This window comes from Lathamus discolor, chromosome 1 (assembly GCF_037157495.1).
Source record: "Lathamus discolor isolate bLatDis1 chromosome 1, bLatDis1.hap1, whole genome shotgun sequence".
Classification (NCBI taxonomy): Eukaryota; Metazoa; Chordata; class Aves; order Psittaciformes; family Psittacidae; genus Lathamus; species Lathamus discolor.
In genome coordinates this window covers 121,033,939-121,061,743 of record NC_088884.1, presented here as the reverse complement: position 1 = coordinate 121,061,743, position 27,805 = coordinate 121,033,939, and the positions used below count along the sequence as shown (strand labels likewise).

General features: G+C 38.3%; 1 protein-coding gene across 2 annotated transcripts in view; it reads right to left on the bottom strand.

The window, feature by feature from the left end:
* Positions 1 to 27,117, bottom strand: part of GLRB (glycine receptor beta) — a 48,122-nt gene extending 21,005 nt beyond the window's left edge. For both annotated transcript variants that reach the window (XM_065665236.1, XM_065665237.1), the window contains exons 1-7: positions 27,000 to 27,117; positions 25,466 to 25,619; positions 15,132 to 15,238; positions 12,514 to 12,581; positions 4,870 to 5,099; positions 3,884 to 3,966; positions 1,111 to 1,251 (exon numbers count right to left, since the gene is read on the bottom strand). In XM_065665236.1, the coding sequence (XP_065521308.1) occupies positions 1,111 to 1,251; positions 3,884 to 3,966; positions 4,870 to 5,099; positions 12,514 to 12,581; positions 15,132 to 15,238; positions 25,466 to 25,587 (751 nt within the window). In that variant the 5' untranslated portion in view covers positions 25,588 to 25,619; positions 27,000 to 27,117. The remainder of the gene's footprint in view (positions 1 to 1,110; positions 1,252 to 3,883; positions 3,967 to 4,869; positions 5,100 to 12,513; positions 12,582 to 15,131; positions 15,239 to 25,465; positions 25,620 to 26,999) is intronic.
* Positions 27,118 to 27,805: the final 688 nt, after the last annotated feature.

Sequence of the window (27,805 nt, the reverse complement as noted above, 5' to 3'; positions counted from 1 at the left end):
GTTGGCTGTGTTTTCACAAATGCAGAACACTCCTAATGAGAGATAATTCCCTATTATTTACAAATGGTATATCACCTGACATGCTGAACTACAGAGCTAGGCTAAAAACTCACTCATTTTGCTGTCAAAAAGCAAGCCTCATTTCAATTTTCATTATCATTTTCAAGCTAAATCCCTTAACTCTGAGATCTGCTAAGGTTACTTGAGATCTCTTCAGACTTGGGGTCTAGCTTAGGAACAACTGCAAGTAACAGACCCTCAACTTCAGCTGGATAGCAAACGAGAAACTTGGTCAGGATCCTCAGAAGATGTGGCACCACAGCCATCTTCATTGAGTTTTAATGGAAATTTTATTTGTATGATACAAACGCACTGACTAAAATATACCCTGCTGATTTCTGTTGTCATAGAAAGTCTTGCAGTTGCCGCAATATTTGAGTAGTTTGGATATAATTATAGGTAGGAATCAGTCAAAGTAGAAAAGAAAAAAAAGATATTTTTTGAGATATTTTTTATTTCAAAATTAATGAGATAATTTTTATGCCATTAAAAGCCAGAATACAGAAATCATTGGATAAGTTTGTGCCCACACTCAGAAAATAATCATAGGATTAAATTAATACAGGGCTGAGGATTGTAAGCAGCTTTCTGTAATGACAGACTTTCCACAACACTGAAGAGAAGACCCTGCAGGGTGAAGCATTTGAAGTTATACTTTACCACTATCCACTTCTGTAATAAAAGTTGAACTAGAAAACCAGAATTATCTTACTTTGCTGCAACTGGCATAATTCAGGGTGAATATCCTTTCAGCAAAGTTAGACACTTACAAGCATAAATAGGTATTGGGACTATAGAAACACCTTGGTGACAGTAAGAATACAAGACATGTAAGCAAAACCAAGAATATCTCATCTTCAATCTAGATGTTTCCATTTTTTAATTAGTTTGCAGTAATCACATATGACAGTTACTATTATATGAATTACTTGTTAATCTATTTTATCACATGAAATGCAAGACATGAACTGCAATATTAACCACTAACTATAAACAGTAAATGAAGAAAGCTTCAAGTTTTTTACCAAGGAAATAATTTTTATTACCTACCTGTGCCTTTATAGTACTTGGTACAGTTACCGTATTCAATATCCTCCTTTTTAATATCAAACTGAGGCAGAGCAATTTTCTCTAGCTGTACAGGATCTCCAGACTGCCAGATAAACCGTAAGTCATCAGTTGTGTAACCAACTACAAGAACAAAATAATAATAGTTGTTTAAAGAACTCTCTCAGAGTAAACTCTGCAAGGAAATCTAGCATAAAAACATAATATTTCTTTCACTCTTTTACTTTCTATTTCCTATTCAAAAAATTAAAGACAAAAATGAAATAATCATCTACTTTTTTTTTTTTTTTAATGTAGGCCTAAATTAGGACTTGGTGGGTGAAACATTACATTATCTGCAATATTACACTGATTAAGAGGTGTTTGTTACAGTGCTTACTGTTTAAACAAAGAAAGCAAAGCTCTATTCTCCACAGCTTTGAAGCCGCCCTATTCATTCAAACTCTCCTTCAGCAAAGCATGAAAAATATACCGAACTTTAACAGCACTCAGAAGTCCTAGTAACTTCAAAAGAATTTAACAACTCAATTACTGTGATGAATCTTTTTTTGTGTGTAAAACAACCTTTCCGCTTAGTGAGATTAAAGGCCCTGGTTCATGAAAGCACTGCCATTCAGGAAATACTTGACCAGGAATTTAAGTAGATGTGTAGTCCCACTGAAATCAGTTCAGTGCCTTCATCATCTCCTGAGTATCGACAGACTTCAGCATACATCTGAGTGTCTAAATCATGATATATACAACACCACCAAGTTAAAGGCAGTGAAAGTTAGGCTCACAGTATTCAAGCATAAAGCAATATTGATTAAATAGGGATAAAATAATAATGATTTTACATGTGTTCTTTTCCACTACCTTCTGTTTATTAAAGATTAAATTAATTCAAACAGAGACACTGTGTGTTAAATGGAAACAAATATGGGGAAACATGAAGAAGATGGAGTTGGAATGCATTTCAGTCTCTGACAAGAAGTTTAAAGAACCATTCTTTTCCTGGAGGCATTAGACGTTTGGGGGGGTTTAATCTTTGAAAAACGGCTGTGATGAAAAAATGTGAAATTTTCATAAGCTTCTCTAAGATTCAGAAAAACTTAATAAAAATCACAATGTGTCAAAGCTCCACGAAGGAAAATAATACAAAAAATATAATTCGTTGTTTTAATGCTTCATTCATAAAATCAGTCTCACCCCCTTACAACATACATCAAATCACAAGTCTACCAAGATCCTTTATGATAACAGTTACTGGACAGTGAAAATTTTGTCTATACGGAATGTGTAGAACTGGGGATCATAACTGTAGATAAGAGAAAAGCCTAGCAAAAGCTTTTTTGTTTTGAAAATCTAGCAACTAGAAACAAAATACTGGTTTGAAAATAAGTAAAATTAAACCGCCAATGGCTAACAGGGAAAGCACTGCTGGAACTGGAGGGTTCTTATTTTTGACAAGATTCTTACTTTTGACAACTGAATTAAAAGAAGAAAATTTAGTGCACACTGTGTTTCTAAAGGAAGAAAGTCCTTCTGAATTTGAATATATCAATTTAGCACAGAGAGAGACAGTTGTTAAACTGTCATTGTTAAATTAACAATTAAAAGTTGTTTAAATAAAATTATTGAGGGTTTTTTGAGTAATTCTTCCATTAGTATTACTGCCTAATTCCAGTTTAACCCCAAACTTATTTGTGTTTACTGTAAGAGTTTACTTCAGCTAATGTATATATATATATTAGTGATGGGCTAAACTGCTATGGACATACTATGATTCTAAAGGTAAATGCTGGCAATCAAAAACTAAACTGTAAGGCTCTGATATCATTATTATTACCCCTGTTCCTACTGGGATGCCCTGTTCAGCTTTGATTAAACTTCCTCTTTCTTCACATTTGTCTTGCCTTCCCTAACCTCCTTTTCCCCACCACAATTGGTGGATTAACAACTAGACAAAGTTTTTTGTATTACAGCAGGAATGGGCTGGAGCAAGTCACCTTCCTCCTCTCTGCTTCACATTTGTCCTTACTCAGGAAAACAGAATTGCCGTGAAAGTGGGATCATCAGGGATCAATGCTGGGAAAAGGCTGTACTTGTGTAGGCACCCTTCTACTTGGGTGCAGGAAAACAGATGGTTTTCAGAAACATTCTGGTGGCAACTTCCAGCATGGCATGAAGCCCTTCACAGACAAGACCTGGCTGCTCCTTCGTTAAGATCAAATCACCTGGAGACCAGACTGGTAAAGGAGAGATACCTGACTACATCTACAACACATCTTGAAACCACTTTCTAAAGGTTTCATACTAAATGTTCTGAATGCGTTGGCATCACATACTTTTCCTTCAGCACCATATCAAAAGAGTTTCAAACAACGCAATGCATTCTAAATGCAAGGGGATAAATTAGTCCCCAACAACCTACAGAGCACCATAGGTTGTGGAAGTTAAAACCACTTGGGGAGCCATGGATTCTTTTTCCCAAATAATGTGTGTTTCAATTTTACTAATTTTATTGTAGAAGTTTCTGTAAAACTCAACAGTTGTCATTATGTTTGATAGCAGAAGCTAAAAACAGACTGCATGGTGCCATAACCATAAAAATCATTTTTGATAGGGAAATCTATGTTGGCAGGAACCAGTGAAGATTATTTTCAAGACTATTTTCACTTAAAATGTTGACATGAACAATGCAGAATTGATCATTTTTTGATTCTCACACATTTTTAGAAGGCAACTGGTTTCATGCATAGATTGATTTACTTACAGCTTTCCAATTGCATCTTGCAGCGCTGTGTATCCATAGGAAACAAGGTCAAGTCCAAAGGGCATGACAGAGTAATAGACAATCTGAAAATACAGAAACAGAATTTAAAAACAGTGTGCGCTGCCATGCAAACAGTAGACAGCAGTAAGAAAACAAAATTCAGGTATTTGATTTTCAGCTTCTAAAATAGCAGAAAAAATTAAAGTTATGATAAATAACACTTTAAAATTGAGCTATCTCTATTAGTCTGAGAATAAAATTTTATACAGAGTTTTAAACATATAGTAGTTCACAAATCAGAGGCCTACTAATATGTGATCAAAATACATATAGGTCATAAGAATAACCAAACCAAAGTTTTATATAAAAGAGAGTCCTGTCTCCAGCAGTGGCCAGTGGCAGACTCTTGAAGAAAAATATGAGACTACAGCAATCAGGAATAACATTGTGCTAGATACCCAGCAGCCTCCCAGAAGTTACACCTCAAGGACTTCCTAAACTGGAAGTGATGCTTCTGTATTTAAAGGACCCTGAAAGATCTTTTTCCTGTCCAATAAGCTGCTTTGCTTCCAGTTGCTTTTTGCTATCCATGTACACTTTAATCACGCACCTCATCCTGCAGCAAGGAGTGCCATGGCTAAGCTGCACACACTCTATCATGACTAAGTAATCCCCACTTTCTTTGGCTGATGTAGAAACTTGAGTTCAAGTGATGTGCAAATTATATTATTTTGCTGAAGGCTTTACTTCAGATAGCCTACATACATTTCAAATTTCCAGTACCTGCTATGCTATCAAATGACATGCTTTAAAACATCTTCATCTGATTTCTTTACACACATTTAATTTATTGTGGTATTGTTTACAAACTGTCATATAAATTGAAATATTAGTCATAAACTGTATTATATTAGTAAGTCTAATGCAGCATATATATCTGATATCAATTCACTTAACAGAGGAGTAGAAATAGATCAATAAAATACCTCATGCTGACTAGGACATCTCCATCCCGAAATATAAAAAGAAGGATATTTTCTTGTGTGACATCATGGAAGTTAGCATTCTTTTCATTTGCAAAGAATAAGTCTGGCTTCCAGAGACATTTAAACATAGTTGGATCCACTGTCAGTGTATCTGAACCTCTCCAATCATTGGGAAGTTTGAGTCTGGGGTCATTCCACTTCTGTCTTAGAAAGATGTTGACTCTATAATCCTGATGGGAAGAATAAATAAATATGAGACTAGCCGAAGTCTAGCCAGAAACCCATGGAGAAAGAAAACCATTCTGTTGGACTCTGAAGAGAAAAACAATTTATGCCCTGATATTTTCTACACAAAGATAATAATCACTATTCAAACAACATTAATAAGTGTTAAGTTTAATAGGTTTTACTACAGATAGGTAGATTATGTCTCACTCATGTTTCTTTTTTCAAAAGGACTAAATTGTCCCCATGAATCATTTTTGCATCCCTTCGATAGTAGCCCCCTTTTACCTAGGCATAGAGAAAAACATGCAGCAGGGCAGAGGGAGGTCATAGCTTGACTACATGAAATTGCTGCAGGCAGCAGGCATGATACCACTTCAATAAGGATACCCTGTGAGTGTAAATTCCATCTTATTCTCCATTTGGTTAAGTGGCACACTGATAGCAAAATATCACACTATAAAAGCAGAAAATAGACCAGGTAGATAGATAACAGGTTTCACAATACACATCCAGAATATGGTTTCAGACTTTGTAACAGTGATTTGGGACTATTTTAGTAACTGAGGAAAACCGATACCAGCTTGCAACACAAGTACTGAGGCAGCATGCATGAAAGCAGAAAAAGAATGGGTCTTAAACAGAGATGAAATCAAGGCTTCACACAGAGAAAACTTCCTTCTGGATTCTGCAGGACTCTTGCTCAAGGATGGAGGGTAGCAGAGCCATGCTCAATGAGAACCTGATTTTGCCTTTGGGAACTGAAGTAGCATGTGTCTCAGGGCAAAATGATACCCGCACGTGTTCTATCCTTACTGAAAGCTCTGTGGATCCAAAGGAAAAATCTGACCCAGTATGTCAGTTATGATTTTTCAGTCTTACCTCTAGGTGTTTTTGCTTTTTTACATTTACTTTTAAGCCAGTGCTTCTTTTTAATGTATATGTAAACAAGGCAGATTGAATACAGAAAATGAATAAAGGTATTGCTGAGGTATTATTGTTAAGTATTTATTGTTGCAGGTATTTATTGTTGAAATAAAATAAGGAAAGTCCTACAAATAAACCAAAATTCTATGTGTAAGATAACTTCTATCTATCTGCAGTATTCCTACTTGTCTTCTATGGTGTGTTCTGTTTTTTCCTATCGTTAGGTATAAAGCATACAGAGAAAGGGCTGTGTCCTTTACAGCAGTGAAAACACTGCTACTGCTTTCCATTTATAGCAAAATGTTAGAAATCTGTGGCTGAAGGTTCTCAACATAATTTTTGTCAATGGATTCTGCATATCAAAATAATTTTATAAAGTTGTTTATTTTACATGTTAATGACCTCTTACACACTTTTCTGCTGATACAATGTGAGTTCTCATCTGTTGCACTTACTACAATGTACACATTTACAGTCCAACACAAGTGCCATGTTGAGACAGGCATGCTAACTTCAACAGGAAGGAGTTCACCTGTTTAAGACCTCATGCAGAGCAAATTACCATATTGATTTACCCTGTTTCTCAGAATACAGTGCCCACTTTCCCATGTCCAGTACACCAGTCAGATCAGCCCAGGTATTACTTGATTACACTATGCTGCTTATTATTTTTCCTACTGCATTGTAAGGAAAAGCAAAGCATCAAAACCAAGTAGAAAGAACTGAAGCAGTATTTATTAATATGCATGGTTCTTAGAGATACGTTACTTGTTGGCAGTCTGGTTTTGCAAAAATATATGTAGTATGACTCTTATTTATACAAAGACCTATATTATCTTGTCAAAGTAAAGATGAAGCATAAAACAGCAGCTAATATGAAGTGACTTTGTACTGGAAGCCTCTCACAGCAAAGCTTCAGAACAGGAGAGAATTCAAGTAATTATCTCAGAAAGTGTATTTTCAATTATATCATTGAAAATTTACTTTACTTGCTTCTTGCTGAAGTCCCCATTCCAAATGCACTTCTTGTCTCAGCTAAAACAATTACTTTAAACCATACGAGATAAATACTGCATACTGTGCATGCTCACAAGCATTACGTTATTCATCACACCAAAACTAATATCCCCATAAACAAGTGCATTACCCTAATTTTAAGAAAATGACTTCTCAAAGCCATAGGCAAATGATAAGCACTGTCCAACACTTCTTTTCAGTTTACCCATTCAGAAGGAGATGTTTACATCACTGAAAAGCAGAATGCACTGTCGAAATAAGAACTGGAAGTAAGATCAGGTGGATGCTATTTTATTTTCTTCCATGCTCTATTACAAAAGAACTTAAAATATACCAAACAATGGGATGTAGCAATATTTTAAGAACTTGATCTTGTTCCAATTTAAGTCAATAGAAGAAAAATCCCCTTAATGTGAAATAGGTAGGTTCAGACCTACCTAAATCACTAGAGGCTTGTCGTGAGTTAAACGCAGCCACGCAGCCTGTTCGCTCACTCCCTCTCCTTCCTCCCTCAGCTCCCGAAGGGATGGGGAGGAGAATCAAAAGAATGTAACTCCTGCGGATTGAGATAAGAACAGCCCAGTAACTAAGGTATAACACAAACCACTGCTGCTACCACCAATAATAATAATGATAAGGGAAATAACAAGGGAAGAGAATACAACCGCTCACCACCGATATTGCTGACTGATACCCAGCCTGACCGAGAGGTGTTCTAGCCCTTCCAGGTAACTGTCCCCAGTTCTACATCCTGGGCATGATGTGCTGTGGTATGGAATACCTCTTTGGCTAGTTTGGGTCAGGTGTCCTGTCTCTGCTTCCTCCTGGCTTCCTCTCCTCCCTGGCAGAGCATGAGACTCACAAAGTCCCTGGTCAGAGCAAACATTACTGAGCAACAACTGAAAACATCGGTGTTATCAGCGCTGTTCCCAGGCTGAAAGCCAAAACCACAGCAGTGCACCAGCTGCTAAGGAGAAAAATGACTGCTACTGCTGAACACAGGACAAGGCTTCTGAGAGAGGGTACTTGGAGAGGAAGGCCACCACATACCTGAGACAACACAGAAAATGTAGAAGGAAGCAAAGAGATGTCAGGATACAAAACTGTGGCTAGCCAAAGATGTGCAGAAGGGATTCTTCTTGGAAGAACATGAACTAGTAAAGCATCTGGCAGCAGTATAGACTAATATTGGAATAAATCTATTTTAAAAGATGTCTTCAACCAGTTCTCTCAAATTTGGGCAATGAATTTTAAGATTCAGTACGTACACTACAATTAGGTTCAAGAGGGGCAGAAGAAGTGATCTGCATGAAGCATATAGTCTTCTTCCTATATATTTTACAAACATTATTTGAATATTGCAGAATAACCAGCATTTTATTATAAAGGAGGGTCAAATAGCAATCAAAAAGCCTGAAACCAGGGGAGGGAATGAAGGAGATATTCATCAGCATTACAGCTAGGAGGACCTGGCAGATAAAAAGAATCAGAGAAGTATTCTACAAGGCTTTGTTTTCCCATTAAGCTCCAACAGAAGGCAAGTTGTTTGCAGGGAGGTTGAAAGATGAGGAATTCTAGGAAGTGTTTCAAATTCAACCTACTAAACAGTGGACGTGTAGCCAGAACAACTCCTCGGGCCAGAAACTCAACGTAGCCAATAGATCTCTCTCTACAAACTGGAGCACACAGAAGGTCATGAAAGTTTTTTTCTACATGAGCTGCACTCATTCAAAGAAAGGAAGCATAATAGTACTGTCTTTTAATAAAGTAGAAAATGGCATTTTTAAGATTAAAATAAGGAAACCAAATTGTCCTTTATACATATAAATATTAAAAAGACCCTTCTGGAGGGTTTTAAAATAAAGGAGAAGGAAGAAGTGGTGTTTTGTCATTTGAGTCAGTGACAAAAGGTTACACTGAAATTACAAACTTGAATATAGATTCTGTAGACAAAAGGTCAGGTCATCAACACAGCTAAAATACTGTAGCCCTGTGGATATTTATCCCAGAAAGGATTTATTCCCAGGAATCCTATACTAGTCATGCAGACTACAGCAGTTTCTAAATGTGACATAATCACCATATTATCCCACAAATCTGCAGTCTAAAATGCCATCTGCAAAATCAGAAGCAGAGGATCCTAGACAAGCAGTCTAATGAGCTAGAAGGAAACAAGTTAGTCAAGATAAAGGGAGCTTACCAGAAGGTAGCAGCTCTGGTGTAAGCTATTCATTTTAGCTGTACAAATCCTTATTTTCTCTGTAGTTAACTAATTTTTGTGTAGTTTTTCCAGGTAACTTGTTTGATAGGTATGTGAAAACATCTGCATTCTCTCAAGTATTCAATGACACAATATGAACATTACCTTTTCTAGACACAGAGCAAATATGTGCCCTTTAGTTTCTTCACAAGGTTTTGATTAACGCAATACAGGCTTCTGGGCATAGGATCCACACTATAGGTCCTATCTTGCTTCAAACTAATATTATTTCAAACCTGTGAATGCTTTTCTATAAAGAAATTCCTTTCTCTCCTAAAAACTAAGTAGGTCCTACCTCATTGGGAGGTAATCTCTACTCTTTTTTGTTGAGGATGAGCCAACTGCATAGCTAAGAATGTAATCAGCATGGGGCCAGAAGCACAATAAGCAAAAAAATAATTGAAAATACGTTTTTGGGATTCCTGAAATATGGGAAGAACCATCAGAACCAGCCACCATGATTCAAAGAAATGGACACTGTGGGAGCCTGCTGACTAGTTAGAAGTTCCAGACACCAAGCCCAGAGAAGGGTTCAAGAGTGGGGTAAAGGACATCTCATTGTAGATATCTCCTTCTGCATCTCTTTTAACATCCTTCTGAACAACAGGTCAGAAGGCTGAGTGGCTTTTTCTCACTGGCACTCTACACATTCGTTTGTTGGGCCTTCTACCACCATCTCACTTCCAATCATCTGGAACCGATGGATAATTTTCCCCACCGATCCATCACCAAAAGAAGGAATCATCCCTTTAGTATGGCTCAACCTGGATGCTTTATCCCCACACAGAGTTTTTTGAAAATGTATGAATTCAGCTATTACAGCCAGAAGCGGCAACAGAGCTAAGAATCATCATGATGCTTCATCGATGGAAATACTTGGAAATACATGATTTCACAGACTTTGGTAACAGTAATGATAGAACTCTAAGTGGTTTAGTATCTTCTGGTCACTTTAGAGACTGTCAAGAAATCAATGATCTTCATAACTCACACCAGCACTGGAGACAGCCCCTCTCTTCTCTAACACTGAGGAACCTTTTTCAGTAGTTTTGTTACTGCCTGCAAATGTCTCTCTTTTTCGAGTGCAAAAGGCCCTGCTGGTCCTTCACAGACTTGATGCCTCAGCTCCAGGAAACACTTTTTCTGTGATTCTGGAGGTGCAAGATATTTATAGTCTAACGGACTTGATTCTACTGTCTGGAGCATTAGCCAGACGTTAGACATACAATCTGGTGGCAAGTACCAGCCTATCCGCAAGGCAGCAGTGAATGAATGTCCGCAGGACCCAATGCCCACTGAAGCAGGCAGAGTTTCCCAACTGATATAATGAAGAACAGATAGACTGTTTCTTTTGTCAGTGCTTCTTGTGATACGCTGAGACAGCCAAGAATTAATCCAAACTTCACACGAACATGCTTAGCTATCATGGCGATCAGCTGGATGTAGAAATCTAAGTAACAGCATAAATTTAAGTAAGGATGCTGTCTGAAGTTCTGAAATACAGGGAGAGCATGACTTCTCTTACAGAATATCCTAGTAAACTTGTGAGTGACCATATCAGGAATTCACAGACAGGCATACATACATTACTGTAGAGAGTATACCTAATTTTGAGGCAGAGAAGCACACCCCTTACATTCATGTTTTGTTACTATTTATTTGGATCTGGGTGAATTGTAAAAAAGCCTCTGTAAAAGTCACTTTTTAAAGCATGCAATAAATTTCAGAAACTTGAAAGGGCCATCTGGCCTAATATACTTGCCATCTTAGACACTTATCTCACTCCTACTCTCCTGCTCTTCCTCCCTGCCCCTCTTTAAACTTCGTCCCCTTTTAGTTTCCAGAAATAAATCTCAGGGCATCTTCAGCATACTTACATTCTTTGTTTTAATATCACTTCTCATTAATGCCATTAGTTGACTTACTATCATTTGCAATCACATCTAAATCTTTATTCATTCCTAGCTGAAGAAACGGAAATTTCTGGCCAAGCAGTACAAAAGCTGTTTCAACCATCATGTATGTTTAATACTCAGCAGCTCCACCAATCCTACTGAAATGTCATAGGGTATCATAAGCTGGTTCTGAATTTTAAGTGGGTATTTACTTCCACTGGCAACAAACAGTGGTTTATTACTTATTAACTGTAATATGGTTTATTTCTTCTGTGCCATTATGAGTATGAGTGCTGCCTTACTCACAGCATTTAAAAAAGCAGCTTGATTTTAAGAACTGCCTCAATGCTTTGGTTGCAGCAGATCACCAAAGTTATTTCTGAATGGGATGCTGAGGGAGCACCTCTGAACTCCCACTTTGAGTGCACGCCCTGGCTATGGCTTCCCACATGCTGGGAAAACATGATGTATTCACTTCTTCTTTGCACAAAAGAAAAGCCCTGATCAGGTCAGAATATCTTCAAAAATCAAATGCAACTTTTTGGGCAGTATTTTTTATGTTGTTTATTGGAAATACCATTGCAAAAAAGATCTTCAAGTCCCAAAACATTGGGAAATGCTTCGCTGAAATGACTTCTTATTTTGAAAGAAACAAAACCAATCAAAACTATACTGAGGATTATTTGGAGCTGCTATTGACATACTGAAATTTTCTGGTGGAACTGGAAACACGTGTTTAGAATCTTTACTCCTCAGTTTCTCTCTCTCACACAGTAAATAAACGGAAGTAAGAGTATGGTCATTGATATGGTCATACTCCTGTATTCCTCGTCCTTCTATTCCTCCATGATTTACTTCTATCCTCAGAACTACATAAAACAGAGAACCTGTATGCTTCAGCCTTATGCATGTACGTTCTTTTTCTATCATACACAGTCTCATTATTTTCTTTAGTAATACACCAAGCAACCTATATATTAACTGCCTGGAAGATTACCTAATTCATACTACCAAATGTGTTCTTCCCTGAACTTAATAACTTATAGAAATAAGTGCATTTCTTGCACCTTAGAAACCTTGCATATCCTTTCATGTACATCAGATCCTAAAAGCTGTAACAATCTGTGGACAAATATAGACTGAAATAGATTAATAGGTTTATGGCATAAAGCACAGTCAGTCACTAACCCCATTAAGTCAGTTCTCAGGGTCTACAATCATAACAACCATTTCTACTTTACAATTCATAATCCTCAGTCTGAAATTTAATTTAATGAGAAAATCTCCATGTGTGCTATAATAATTTAATTTCAGTCTTACCATAGTTGTCTCTTGAATTGACCCAAAGCTGTTAATGAAGATGTTGACTGCAACATCGACAGGAATTCCTTAAAAAAAAAAATAAAGAAAAATGGGAAAAGATTTCTGTTGAACTGCGGAGTCCAGTAAAGGTAAGTTATCTTTCATTTAAAGCTCCTTTATTCTGATATCACAATGTGAAATGTTTTTTTTTATAGGGTCGTACAACTTTATCTTTTCAAGTTAGTATATACACAGTTTTCAAAAGCTGTGGTTTAATCTGTTTCCATCGAAAGCCAATAGAAATCACAGAAACTCTTTTCAACCTAGTGATAAGAAAACAGAAAAAAAATCCTTAGTCCAGAGTGCTAATCTTAAAGTATATCACAGATCATAAATCTGAGTAATTTTCGAATTCCATGATTTTCTGTTACTATAGAAAGCACAATCCACTATTATTTTTGCACACACAGTAATGGATAGAAGCAATTCCCATTTCTAGCAGCAGACACTTATAACTGTCAAGATCTATCATCCCAAATTACCTGTTTATGATTTACGATGAGACATTTACCTATACGGTAAGAGGTTACTTCTTTGTGCAAGTGAAGTACATAACTGTGAAGTATGAATACAGAGAAAGAAAAATTGTTTCGTTCAGCCTTCACAGCTATCTAGCCTTGGTGCAAGAGAGCTGGAAAGCTGCTCCATTTTACAATGGTTACCAATTTGCCAAGAAAAACTTCTAGAAGCCAGCAGCTGTGAAGATACTAAAATGGCCTGGATTTTTTCCTCTTTTCCACAGCCAGGATTCCTGTAGTTGAAAAGGGATGGTGTGACAGCTGCTACATCTGCCCTCCATCACCCTGGGGGAACTGACTGGCAGTCATTTAATCTGGTGTTAACAGAGAGTTATCATGAAGCAAGAAGAAGTGGCCTGATGGTTGTGAGAACTAATTATGGCCCACTAGTTTTATTTAGCACCTATATATTGAGTGTCAGTATGTGCACTAGATGCGTGTATCTGATCTCATTTACACTGTTAAATACTTAATTCAGTGGGTTTCTTCCTAATTTCAGCAACAAAAGAGATATAAGAATATATGAAGAATATTTTCACAGGGTAAGCAAATACAATACAAAGTAATATAATAGTTTGCTTGCTTGCATAAAACATTTTGGTGTACATTTAATACATAAATTCAAACTAACTCTTTTGGTTCGCCAGAAGATCACTAAGATAAAATTTCACTTTTTTCAGTTAAACCAGGTGGTGGGTTTTTTCTTTTAAATCAGACTAGTTAAGTGTGATGCTTTTGATTATGCAATAAACATAATATTTTGTTTATTGCCTGATGCATGTAATAAAGCACCCACCACATCACTCTTCCAGATTTGAATAGGAAGTGCCCACCAAGAAAATCGGTCATGTGTGAGGAACGTTTTAACATGAGCAAACCACTTGTCAGAAAATGTTCTTTTCCTTCCACTTCCCTGGAGTTAACGTTGAATGTCCTTCCTTTTCCTTCTGTCTTGATTCTTACAGACTGCCAGCAGGGTTATAAAAAATATAAGGAAACCTGCAGCATGCTTTGCGACTACAAGCTGATCATGCTGAAGAACAGGTAGAGTAAAGGCTGGATGTTTATTCTTTGTGACAAGGCTCTGTGCTGAAAACATAAATGATTCTACAGAAAATAAGAAATAAGACATTTGCTGGGAAGTGAGTCTAATACATTTAGAAAAGTTAGTTAAATAGAACATCTGAAAATGGTCTCTTCAGAAGCCCAGTAAAAATCGTGGAATACCAAATGTCCCATACTATTGATATGCATGCTAAAATATCTCTTAATGCACATGCAATTCAATGGAAGTTCTAAACCAAAAGGACGGATTTATGTAAACTGCAGTGTCTGTAATGTAATAAAATGGCCTATGTCTTTTTCCACCTGTAGGAGTTACTAAAGGTTTTGCAGGGAAGATGTATTCCAACCTTTTCTGCATACGTAAGGAAATTAAATTTTCCTGCAGTGAAGATTCCTACAAGATCTGACTACCACAGAGATGTTTTAAAGGCAAAGAATGTGTTTAAATTCATTACCTACTTGAAACCCCAAAGTGTGTAACCTGTATTATAATACAACTTTAAAGGATTTAATAACCATATAGTTTCCAAATAGTGATACTACTGATCCCCATTTTTACAAAGCTGTCTTAAAGAATACCCATAGTGAATTTTGATCGTATTTTTACAGTTTTAAAAAACTGAAAATTTTAGATACTACAAAAGTCTAACTAAAATGTAGGGATAAAAAGACATTTAAAAAACTCATTCTATGGAACCTAATTCTAATTTTAAAAAGTATTTTCTAAAATAATAGTGATAGTAATAATAAAGAATCACATGCTATTATGATCATGAAATCCTAACATATTACTTTTCAGCTCATAAGGGTAAATATCTTTTGCATTTTCACACTACCTAGGGGAATTATCATTAAAAAGAAAAGACAAACAAAATCTACCAAACAAACCGAAATTTAGGTTGTGAACATTATCACTGTATAAATTTTCTATGTGTGAAAAGAGCAAAAGTTAAATTCCAAAAATTAAAACAAAGGCTAAAATATCTGACTAACCTTTGAAATTAGGCCTTATCCTGGGATCATAACTGAGCAATAGCCTATTCAAGATATTGCTGGTAGAGTTAGCAGGTACTCTTGCAAGGTCTTCAGCTGATTGCTGGCTGTAACAAAAAGTGCATTAGTTACTATTAAGACAGAAACAACTGTGCGCTTAAACTTAAGTCATTTTAAAGTCATGCCATAAATGCCATTTCATGAGCAAAATATGTTTAGCATTTTCAGGTTCCACACTGTGAAGTCTTCCTTTGCCTGTGGCGCTTCCGTATTTTTCCAGAAACTGGAACAAATGTGAAAGCTTTCCTATATACTCTTAACTGTAAATGTGGAAGTAAATAAAGCAGACTTCACTAATTGTTCCCTTCCTTTCTAATGTAAGTATCCAGAGGAACACAATTTCTTCATCAGTAGAAAGCAGCCACCTGAACTATTTTTAGTGACTGTCAGATTAGGGACATAAGCAAACTGACAGGCACTTTGCAGGTGCCAAGCCACACAGAGGCTTTTGGCAGTCTCCTGCTCTCCCACGCCAGCACCAGCTATTCCACTGAGAGCTGGAGCCATTGCAGAATCTCATTGTCAAGTGCTAATGAAAGCTTTGTTACAGAAAAGAAGGCCTTGGACTCCTCTGGTTTTGCAGGGTGAATTTAAACATCTCTATTTACCTTGCTGTTATGGTGCTGGGTGTTAAATTAAACCCATCACTGAAATTGAAAAGAACCTTTGACAGGTAAATGTAGCTGCAAGAGTAACACAAAATTGAGTGTAATAAAAACCAATCAGGGTGCGTCAGTCCCCACCCCATGTATTTAAGCACCTAGCAGGTGGATAATATCATGTAAATGAACTTGTATGCTGTCTGTAAAACCTCCTCAGTGATGTTTTCCAATTTTGAATCCTGTCTTGTAATCACTTTCCCATCCATTTTATGATTACTCTGCTGACTTTCTGTCATTATAATGTAGTAACCAAAATGCCATGTAAAAGTAAGACAAACACCCTACAGGTACTTGTCATATGCATTTACACCATCACCTCTAGCAAACAAATGCATGAACACATTTTTAAAAATGATCCTGTTTATTTCCTTAATGTTTTCCATAATCAGTATCAGCTGCTGTTGCCTCCTTCATCCTGCTTAACTTCTTTTGTTTTCATTGTTCTTTCCCCTATCAATGTCTGCTTGACAGACCTACAAGTTATTCTTTATAACATCTTGGTTCACTGCTAGTTTTCTTCTCATCCTTCAGTTTCCTTCATGTCCTCTTGGATTTCTGCATTATCTAAACATTCATTGAAGGCTTTTGGGGTTTAAAATGCAAGCTGAATGAATGTATCAGATTTCCTCATTTTAAGATGTCCAATTTATATTCTATAGGATAAGGCTCTAGAAGGCAGGGAGGGAATCCTGATTGATATTCAAGGATCACCTGCTCAAAGCTCCGGAGTGTTGTGTCACAACAAGAAGGAGATGGAGCAAGAAGGCCAGGAGGCTTCCATGGATGGATAAGGAGTTGCTGAGGAAACTTAGAAGGATAAAAGAAGCTTATAGAAGGTGGAAGTGAGGACAGGCAGCCTGGGAAGAATACAGGGACATTGTCCACAAAGCTAGGGATCAGGTCTGGAAAGCTAAGACCCAGACAGAATTGAGTCTGGCCAGGTATGTCAACGATAACAGGAAGGGCTTCTCTAGGCATGTTACAAACATGGATTATACAAAGTTCATGAAATAGCAATGATGGGAATCTGAACCACAAGGTTAACATGGACACATAAATTAAATACAGATGCTTGTAAAATGCAATGAGGAAAAGAGGAAAAAGTTGGAGAAATTAAATGAGTGAACATCAACATCAAAGAGAAAGCCAAACACAGCTGACAGGTTTATTTGTCTCTTCAAGTAAGAGGAATAAACCAGTAGTTTTGTGAGATCTGAGTCGCACTGCAGAACTATGTTAACACAAATATCTGTTCAGGCTGTTTGTTCAAAGGTCACCCATGAATTAGACAAAGGAGACTTACTGCACTGGGAAGACAGTGATGGGAAGAACGTGTGGCAGCTCTGCTTTCTGGTAAAGAACTTCACAATCATATCTCCTGCAAGTTGTTGGATAGTGTTTTGAATTTATACAAGTATAATGTGTACACATTTATCCTCATTTATATAAGAACAAAGTGAATTACAGTAACATTGTTAGGAGTTGGGAGAAGAAGCAGAGAGAGTCGGTAAATGCTATTTTCTAAAGGTGACTTTGAATGAAGCAATTGGAATAGTTACTGGAAAAAAAAAGCTCTGCTGAGTATCAGTTATATTTTTACTTTTACAGCATGCTGTCATTGAACTACCACCATTGAATAGCACTCATGCGACTAAAACATCGTCACAAGGACTGGATTTCCTTCAGAGAACCTTGCTGATCAAAATGCCTTAATGTCAGCTGTAAATCAATAAATCATATGTGTTTCGGTGAGTTAAGAGGTTATGCCACTTTCAGAGAGACAGATGAGCAGAACAACTTAAAAAAAACAATGAATGGGATGGGTTAGGTGCTTGGGGAAACAACCTAGGATTATTTATGCCACTAAGACATTTACTCAAAGCCACTACTACCCCGCTTAATTGACCATTCTGGAATGAACTGACAATAGGCAAAAGCGTAGACTACAGAAGAGAAAAATAATTTGAGCCAAGACCTCCTTTCCTAAGAAAAGAAGTACTTCGATTTGCTAAAGGCTGTCTGATTCCAGTATAACAACACTCACACTGAGAAGTTACCAATTTTTCTTACTTAACCTACAATTTTCACATTTGTGAAAAGCTGACAACTAGCCTAAGATTTCCTTTAGATTTCCAGCAGCTGCAGCATGTGCTGTAATTTTAATACATTTATTTCAACTTGCGCTAAATGTATGTGGAGCTGCGGGAAAGTATTAAGAAATGGAGATGCAGTAGCAGTCCTCACAGTAATTGATGAGTTCTAAGCAAGATATGGTGAATGCCAGAGGGAATGGCAACAGAATTCTCAGGGAATTTAAAAGCAAGTAATTAACAATTGCCTTACAGTATTCTCAAAAAAGCGTTCAAAGTGTTCTCACTTCTACAGTGTTCTCAAAAGCCAGAAAGAAAACAAAGTACAGTTAGTCTTTTGGCGTAACATCTCTGTGTGATATGACTGGCCTCTCTCCAGTCTTTGGGAGGTTACTTCTGGTATCACTGGTTAATAAAAGAATGACTTCAAATTCTGTATTTCATAGGATATGCAGTAAGGTGCCCATTTCCTCTTCCATTGCAGCTCTACACATTTTACCACTGACTTGGACATGATTAACATTTTCAGTTGATGACAGTGGATAATTATTTTTCTAATTCACTAATCAAAACCCAGAAGTTCAGATAAGCAGATATGCAAGGCAAAAGGAAGCATATATTACACTTGGCTTGAAATTTATACAGCTATGTTACATTTGTGTTAAGCAAATGTTTCAGAAGACATTATATCTCTACAGGTTATCATGACATTTAGTCTCCTGGAGTTCACTGAAGTTACAAGGAATCATTATCGCATGCAGTGCTAGAGGAGGGTGACAGAAATAAAGACTATATACAATATTCTACACAAATGGGAAGGAGAACCTTTGCTGTTCTATTAATTCACCTAGTGCTCTGATCCCTAGTCTTAGGATCACATGATGCTAAAGAATTTCTAATTTTAGAAAAGAACATGAGTGTATTTTTTACTTATGGCATGACAATCAGGGAAAAAAACAGTCATGTCACAGGGATGTATTCACACACTGTAGTCCAGACAGTCAGGTAGTGTGCTTGTTCTATTGCTTATGCTTAGAAAGCGTAGCTTGGATAATCTTAGCATTAAGCTTTGCCTTTGCATTGTTCTAGATTATTGTGTGACAGATAAAAATACATATTCCTACTCACAGTCAGTTATCTCCAGTTATCTCCAGAAAAAAATTCAGCTATATAATGGTGAAAACAACAGATTTTAGTACACTTTATATAATCTATGTGATGGAAACTGACATTTTAGTCGTATAATACAGCAGCATGTGTATGAGAATGGTAAAAATAAGCTTTGGGAAACACAGTATCTGTTATCTCAGCATATATTGTAAGTATAATTTCCTTGATGTAAGCTATCAGTGTTCTTATTTGCAGGCATTTGATTTTTAGAGTGCAATAAGTCAAAGTATAAAAGCAGGTTAACACAAAATGACAAGATACTATATAATTCTCCTGAGTGATCTCTTTGATCTCTAGCATGATTAATAACTGCATTTTCAAACCATAGTGGGTGACACATCTATTACTGGGAAGAATAATTACAATGTTTCCAATGCAAAGTGGTATCACTAATTACGTTAGAACTATGGAAATCTAAGTAACCATTTATGTGTCTTTACAAACACAGTTGACGTTGGAACACCTAAAATTAGATATGTAACTTCAGTATCTAAATTTGGAGTTAACACACTGTGGTGAACAAAAAGATTCCTTCATAGCAGAATTTGAGACAGAGACCCAGACTGGGCAACCCAAATTGTGAACCCTGAATTGTAGGGCTGAAATAACTCATCTTTCATCTCCTGCCATAGATAGACCAAAGAGCATAGTAGTCTCCTGATGTGGGCATGTATGGAACTTTCCTGAAGCTGGGTGGTGTGAATAGCTCAGTAGTATCACTACTTCAGTTCTTGTCTATCAGAAACCTGTAAGTCCCGCTTTGGCTTCACATTTAACATCGCCAGTGTTAGAAACCTTAAAAGTGTTTATGTAGCAAACTGAAGTGCCTTGTTATTCCCTAAGCTTCAGAAAAGAAAGCTGATTCATCTGCCCACCACAGAGATGACAGCCCCTGAATCAGCAGAACCTGGTTAGTATGGTACTTCATCCACCCTGACTTGTACTGCTCACAACAAGCTCACAGCAATGGTTCCACTTATTAAAATTAGCTTTGCCTGGCTTAGGCATCTCTGCCTCCTACCGAAGTCACCACCTAAGTGACCCTTGTGCGTAATGGGTGTCCTGTTGTGTCTCGGTATCACACACAGACACAAAACACAATCAGCATCCAGATGTTTAAGCAGAACCATGAACGTTTTAAAAATTATTTATTTATCCACATCAATTCCTTGTCCCAGTCTTTTTTTCCTAATGTAATGTAAGTACTGAGACAATACATGGATCTTCGTAAAATCTAACGACCTGTATGGTGGTATAAGCGGAGATGCAAGTGGGAAGTGTAAGTGGAGATACATTTTATATAATATGTCATTCAAAGATTCATTTGGTGGAGTTGAGAGCAGAACTTAGACTTATGGTTTTCCTTGGGCTTAGGTTTAGGGGGTTTAATTAATCCTGCAGCTCTAACTTGTTTTTCTTTAGTGTGCAGGTTGTATGTGAAATACAAAGTCTGTAACTCTTCCACAGGATTGCAGTGTCTCATCACTTCAGTGTTCAGAATGGAGTAAATGCTGTTCACTGAGACAGTGAATTACTTAACAAGAACCAGCCTACCACACTTAATTACTGTTTTACAAGAGAACTTCAGGTTTGCTTATATATCGTTATCTTTTACTCCCTAGCACATTTATCCACTCTGAAAACAAATTCCCAAACCCCTTCGAATCTGGCCCTATCTGTCTGGGATCATGGCTTTCCACGAGAGTTACATAATACAGAATAATTAAACCATTGACCAACTGCTGTTACCATGGGGCAAAAGAATTTTTATAGGAACCAGACATGGGCTCTGCAATGTACTTCAGAACAACTGTGAGATGAAACTGCCTCCACAACCGAATTAAAGGTTTTTTGTCAACTTCATTCCTTCTTCTCCCACAAATTGTGGCAACCCTCTCGTCACACTTACAAATTAAAATGCCCACAGACTACCAACAGTGTCTTCTACAACATGCGAATGAAGACAGAGATGATTCCACTTTCCCACCATTTACATTTTGGGGCTGATCACATATTACAGATAGAGAGGCCATGTATACCCAAACACTTGATAAAATTTAACGTCATTGTCTATGGGAATGTGGAGAGGATTCTCTTTGAACTTCTACTTTAGTCTTTATGGGAAGAATGTGGCAGAAGCTGAAAGTTAACCAAGATAAAATTTAGGAGAGACTTTCAAACAACTTTGTTTTTTCTCCAGTTCCACTGTCTTCTGTTGTTATTTTTTAAAAGAAGCTGTTTATTGAACGTTGGCATTTGTGACCTTTCTACACCTCTGCCCCGGCAGATGGCACAAGCCATGTTTTCTGGAGGGCTTAGAGCGCCATTTCACAGTTTCTGAAGTAGCTGATACGCTTTATTGAATACAAGCCAAAATATGATTTGTACTCCAGCTTGACAGGTAAAAAAAGTCTCTATAGATATCATACAGTATTTAAGCATCTACATGGATATAAATCTCCATGTGGACAAATGCTCAAAGGTGAAAATGGACAAGAAAGGACACTATTTTAAAAGCACAGTCTTGGTATCCAGACAAAAGAATGAGATTTAGTGATACAGCTTATATTCCTTGGCACTGCTGTAGTATTAGAGATACTCTGGGATCTTCAGAAATTAACACTGTGCAAGTGGACAGCTGAGTCATAGTAAAACTACAGTTAATAGGGATAGTTGTGATTATGAGCACAGTCGTAACTGATTTTGTTAGCTGTTGTTTGAACCTCTTACATCTCTATGTCTTTTATAACACTGTCATAACCAAACTTCCCTTTCCTTACTATTTAATTTGCCTAAAGATCTTGCAAGTATTTTTTGAGTAGAGACCTTCTGGGCTACTAAGAATTTTGGGGATAACATCATAAAATAACTGAAGTACTTACTATGATGTAACAAAAGGAAAAATGTTTACCAGCAGTGCTCTTAGAAACATGCACAGCTAAATGTCCAACATTTTTACCAGAAACAGTTATTATGAGGAATTATGAGAAGTTAATAAGAAGTAAGTAACAGTGGGTGGGTAGTCTATGATAAAGTGACTAAATCCATTTGTCATATGGAAATCATCTGTATTCAGTATAGTGAATTTCAAGCAAGCTTTGTAAACAAAAGACGGCAATCCACAAAATTCTTTATTTTCTTGAAGAGGTAGACCTGTTTTCTTTATATATATATTTTTTCCATGGAGACAAGAGAAGTGTTACACTAAAGCTTTATATTTTATTGCACTAACCATCTGTGGAAGACAGCTTCTCAGATTTACACTGCAGAACTCCCTATTATGGGATTTTAGGCCTAATATATCAATCTCTTTGTTAATCAACGAACATTCAGGACTCAGACATAATTATGTTTCATTTGGAAAGCCTGAGGTAAGAAAGAAAATGATCTGAATGTAAGATATGAAATCTCACATCTGTTCTGAGCAAGCATTAAATCAAAGTAAGAACCAAGTGCTTAAGCATCAACTTCATGAAACCCCTCGATAATAAGCTGAGAAAAACAGTTTCAGAAATATGATGGGCAATCAAGCCAAAATCACACAATGCACTGAGAAGTACAGTGTTATGAATAATCACAAGTAAGAGGTTTTGCTCTAAGATACAAAATAGAATTTCCCTAATTGAAGGAAGCAAATATCTATTTATGAGACAATAATGAACTTTTAATGGGGTTTCTAATCAGCTTGTTTTCAGCTTATTCTAATAGTAGTTAATTTCATGCCAGAGGGGAACATTTGGTGAAAGGCTTGTATTCTAGAGTGTCATAAAAGGAAAAGTTCAACTATGCTTGGTTTTCATACAAACAAATTTATTCTAAAGTCCCAAACCAGTCTTATAACCCTTCATTTCTTAACATCAAACTAAGGAACTCAGGCAGTAACATCAGATTCAATAAAAATCTTTCCTGGGAAGTTACTTGCATACATTTGAATTTCATTATAAAGTTTGTAAAGAGAATATTGTTCCTTATATAATTACTAGTGTGTTTTTTTGTGCTCTTGAGGAGGTAAAATTTAGCTTATCATAAGTTTTAAGGAAACAGAAGGCAATAATTTGTTACAATTAAGCTTTAAATTTTATTGCACCAGTAACCAATGCAAATTAAAGGCAGATTAAGATTTTAACTTCTAAATATATGTTTTCATTAGGAAGTTGTACCATTCAATTTTATAAATAATGCAAAATCCTATTTATTGTCTTTTAAAAAAACATAATGCATTCTTCTAAAAAGATTTCTTTAATGCTTTTTCATTCAACCACTTCCTTTGCGACCATTTTTTGTCAACCCCCATGGTGCCACTTAATTCCCAGTCCACTGCATTGTGTTTTGGTTTGTTTCTGAGGAAAGAGTCCTTGCTACTTTTTTCCACAGGAAAAGAAAATACATATTAAGAGCAGGCAGCCTATTGTATAATGCTGAGTGTCACCAAGTCAATAAGTTTTGTGGAAGACTATAAAAAATGTGCTGATGATTGAAAGTTTGCCATTGGTAGCCTGAGTTAAGAGGGCATTAGTTTCTCTGCAAGACAGAACTGATTTTCATTGCTCATTCACATGAGACATCTTCTAGATGCCAGCCACAAAAATAGCAGTCCCACAGTCCTGCTATTACAAGTGGTTGTCTCTCAAGCTGTGAACTTCAGCCAAGTAAGATACAGACAACCTTTTCATTATTCAGAAAATCCAACAGGGCTTATTGCTACGGCAATTAATTCCAGCTAGCAATCCTTCACAAGTGATACATCAGACGAATACTGGATACCACTAATATTTTCACAGAAAGCTTCAACTGGTTGGTATGTAAAAGTATCACATCAGAAATTAGAGCATTTATTCAATGCTTTTCAAATATATTGGTGACAAATGACCTCATGTTTAATGGTTGTAATGTCAACTGGTGTCCAAAAGCATAGGCTACCTTAAGGGGTGCTTAAGAGAAAAATAAAAAATTAAGTCCACCCATTTATCAATAAAAAATGACATTAATTTTTAAAATTCTAATTAAGACCAAGTCAAGAACATGGTCTGCTGAAGCAGACCATGGAAGACCTGGACTCAGTTCCCAGCTGTGTAACTCACTTTCTGAGGACTTCAGTGCTGACACCTGTCCTGGGAACTCTGGTATTTCTCTCCTAACTACAAATCCTCATGGTAGCTCAGATCAAAAGCTCATTCAGAGCTCAACTTAACTAGTCAAAAGGGACAGAATGGGTAGGGGTCATTGTCATGATCACATTTGTATCTTAATGCACTCAAATCCAAAGATGGATCTCATTTTTAGGTTTGATATAAAAAAATGAATGAAAATGCTCACTGTTACTAGAAACTTTCTAAAAATTTTGGATTACAAATAAATATCACTGTCAATATTTAAAAAGAGTGAGAACTTAAAAAAGTATTATTCAGGCATTGCTTCAAGTCTATTCATGTTAAATAGCCAGTCTCATCTTTCACTCTTCTTCTTTTATGGTCAAAGAAGCAATGTGTTTTAAATTTGTCTAAACAAATTTTATCATTTCAGGCATAGCTCTCTTCTATGCTTCTTGGCAACTTACTATATTCCATCAGTCTTTCCCTTGGATATTTACACCATAACACTATAAAGATCAGCAAGGCTAGCCAAGAAAATGACAAAGAAGGCACTCACAGACTGAACTTTTGCATTGTCCTATAGATCACAACCTAAGACGTGGTATGCATTAGAAAGATGGGAGTATTTTTAACACCAAGTAATCATGGGTCTCCAGAATATGTTCTCGGTTCAGCTGGCCAAAGACAGATTTTAATTTCTGCATTTTTACAGAGACATTGTTCCATAATGGCATGCTTTATAGCAACGATCAACCCACCTCCGTAAAAGTTACAGTGCTGTAAATCACTGATGGAAGATGTTGAAGTCCTTAGTTCTATTCAACATGAATCAAGCTCTTCAAGCCTTCTCTTACAGAACTAAACTAACCAGAAACTGCATTACAACAGTTTTGCATCTTCCTTGCTTTTCCCAGTACACCTGCAATACAATGCCAGGCAGCACAGCACTATGCAACCACACTACTATGACCCCATAAATAGCAAGACACTGGGTTGGACACCCCCTGAGGAAAGAAAGTATTTACTATGGCTTTGATATTTCCTTTTGTTAAAGCAGAGGACCTGCTGCAGCAGAAACACACTCATTGGGAGAACTTAACTACAATGCTGATCAAACCCTCTTGCTCCCATCCCCACCCCAAGTCCCTTTCTTTCAGCAGAAAACATCACCTTCTACTTCAATTGCCAAGTAATTACCACTGTTAAAAAAATGGCAGGATCACCATCACACAAAAGCATAAAAGAAACAGGGAACATACGATGGACATAGGTATTGCTTCTTTTTCCCCTTTCCTTTCTTTGAAGACTTCTCTTTGGAACAGACTTCTTCAACCCATAAGGAGAATGAGACGAAAAAGAAAACTGCTACTAAGAGCTTCATCTTGAAGATTAAGCTTCAGAGAAACCTTCAGTCTGTGGCAAAAGAGAAGGAAGAGGTTTATGTTAGTAGTGTTAGATATTCCAGATGGGATCACATACCCTCAGAAGGAAGCAAACACACAAATGCTTTTGTTGTGTTTTGGTTTGGGTTTTTTGCTTCAGTTTGATCTTAGTTGCCTGGAGAGACACAGTCTGTTGAGGTGTACCTGTGTTATGGAACCCACATTGGCAATTTTCTAACAGTCAAGAAGCTTCCCAAAGTTAAGAGACTGACAGTGAGGAACAGGTTTAAAATGCAAATTTGCTCCAGTTTGTTTAAGAAATAAACATTATGTCTTTCAAAAGCTGTCTAGCTCACAATCCTCAGAAACTTGGAAACAGAATTCCTCACCAAAAATATCCTGTTTAAACTGCATTAAAGATGGTTAGTGATCACCTAACAAGGCAGGGAACTGCAAAGCCTCTATGACCTGGCACAGATAAAATGGCAATCCTTTCAGTGCTGGCTATGAGGAAGGGTTACACATTTCATTTTATGTACAGAATTTAAACACAATTTACTACTTTGCACAAAGTGTTCTCGCTGCGGAGCAACTCTGCAAGGGCCTTGCAAAGATGACTAAACACAGCCCCTGATACTGTGCTTTATTGCACTGTATTCAGTTCAATATTTTAACTTCTCACTGGCACAAAGCGCGTACCCCAGGGGCCTGGCACTGAGTTTGTGCTCGGCCGGAGATAGCCCCGCTGCTCCTGGTTGCAGACACACAATGCCCAGGCATTTCCCGTTTGTTTCTCATCCCACAGGTAATTCCCAGGCATCTGCTTTGCCCAGCAGAGACATCCCAGGCGCCTCAGCTGCATTTCCCACTTTTATTTTCTTTAATTTTGTTTAATTCTTTCCAAGGAGCTGCCTCTGCCTCCCTCCCTCCACCTCCTGAAGGCACCGGGATGCTTCAGCGTCCCCGGGAGCCGCAACCCCCCACCCGCCGGCCGGTAACGATCGCGGAGATGCCCCCTCCGCCCGCTACGCCTCGCCGGGCTCTTCTCCTCCCCAGCCCGGCCCGAGGCCTCCCACTGACCCCCGCACCAATGCGGGGAGCGGCCTCCGTGCTGCGAGCGCACCTTGGGAACAGCGGCCGGAGGACAAGAGGGGCTCCCGCAGCGACGGGACGGGCCCGGCGCTCCCCTCACGGCAGCAGCCCCCGCGCCCCGCCGCCGCTCGTCACGGCCCCGCCGCCGCGGCCCGGCCGGCGCTGGCCGAGGTGCTGACGGGGCCTCGGGTGCGGCCGCCCGGTGGTAACGGGGCTGTCGGGCCGGTCCTTTACTCCTCCGCGGCCCCTTCCCCGGGGGACATGGGCCCCGCACGCACCCGCAGACCCGCCACCGCCACCGCCACGGCCCAGCGCTCACCGCCAGACGCTCAGCCGCGGCCTCCGCTTTCCCCCGCGATTAGGGCCGATGGCGAGCGGGGAACCGGCGGCGGGGCATGTCGCGGCCCGGGCGGAGCGAAAGCGTGGCTACTCCGCTAGCGGAGCGAACCCTACCTCCGGCGGTGCCCTCCGCGGCCAGTGAGCATGTGCGGTAGCCGCGGAGCTCTCCCAGTGAGCATGTCCCGGCAGCCCGCCCATAAACGGGAGCTGGGCGGGAGAGCGGCGGCAGGAGCGGCGGGGTGAGCACGGGGGGTCCCGCTGGGCGCCGATGAGCACACCCCCCGGCCCTCCCGTCGCAAGGGGTGCCTGCTGATCTCCTTCCTTACAGCGGTTCTTCGGCCTAAATACTGGGCAGACAACATCCCACAGCAGAGTAGTCCTATGTTAGCAAATGCCCACCCTGCCATTACGGTTCAACGGCATCGTCCCCATATGTCTCACATTTTTGTTAGTGACCAGGTCACTGAAAACCATGACCTCTCCTAGTCTTCTTTATCTTCCAGACTTCATTTTGTGTCACTGTTAGTATACACTACCAGAATCTGCAGTGTGATCACCTGAAGACCCCTTTATATTCTTCAGAATGGACCCAGTGATTGTAATACACCATGTATGCTTCCGGTAGCATCCTGTAATCCTCATCACGTTTCTTTGTGAAACTCTGCTTGGGGTTTGGACCGTAATATAATGGCAGATAAAAAGTGAGGGAAGTCACCTTTGTGGCACATGAGAGGGAAGTGGGCATGGGACCTGGTGCACATGCCATGGCAGGTAGCAAGCAGTGTG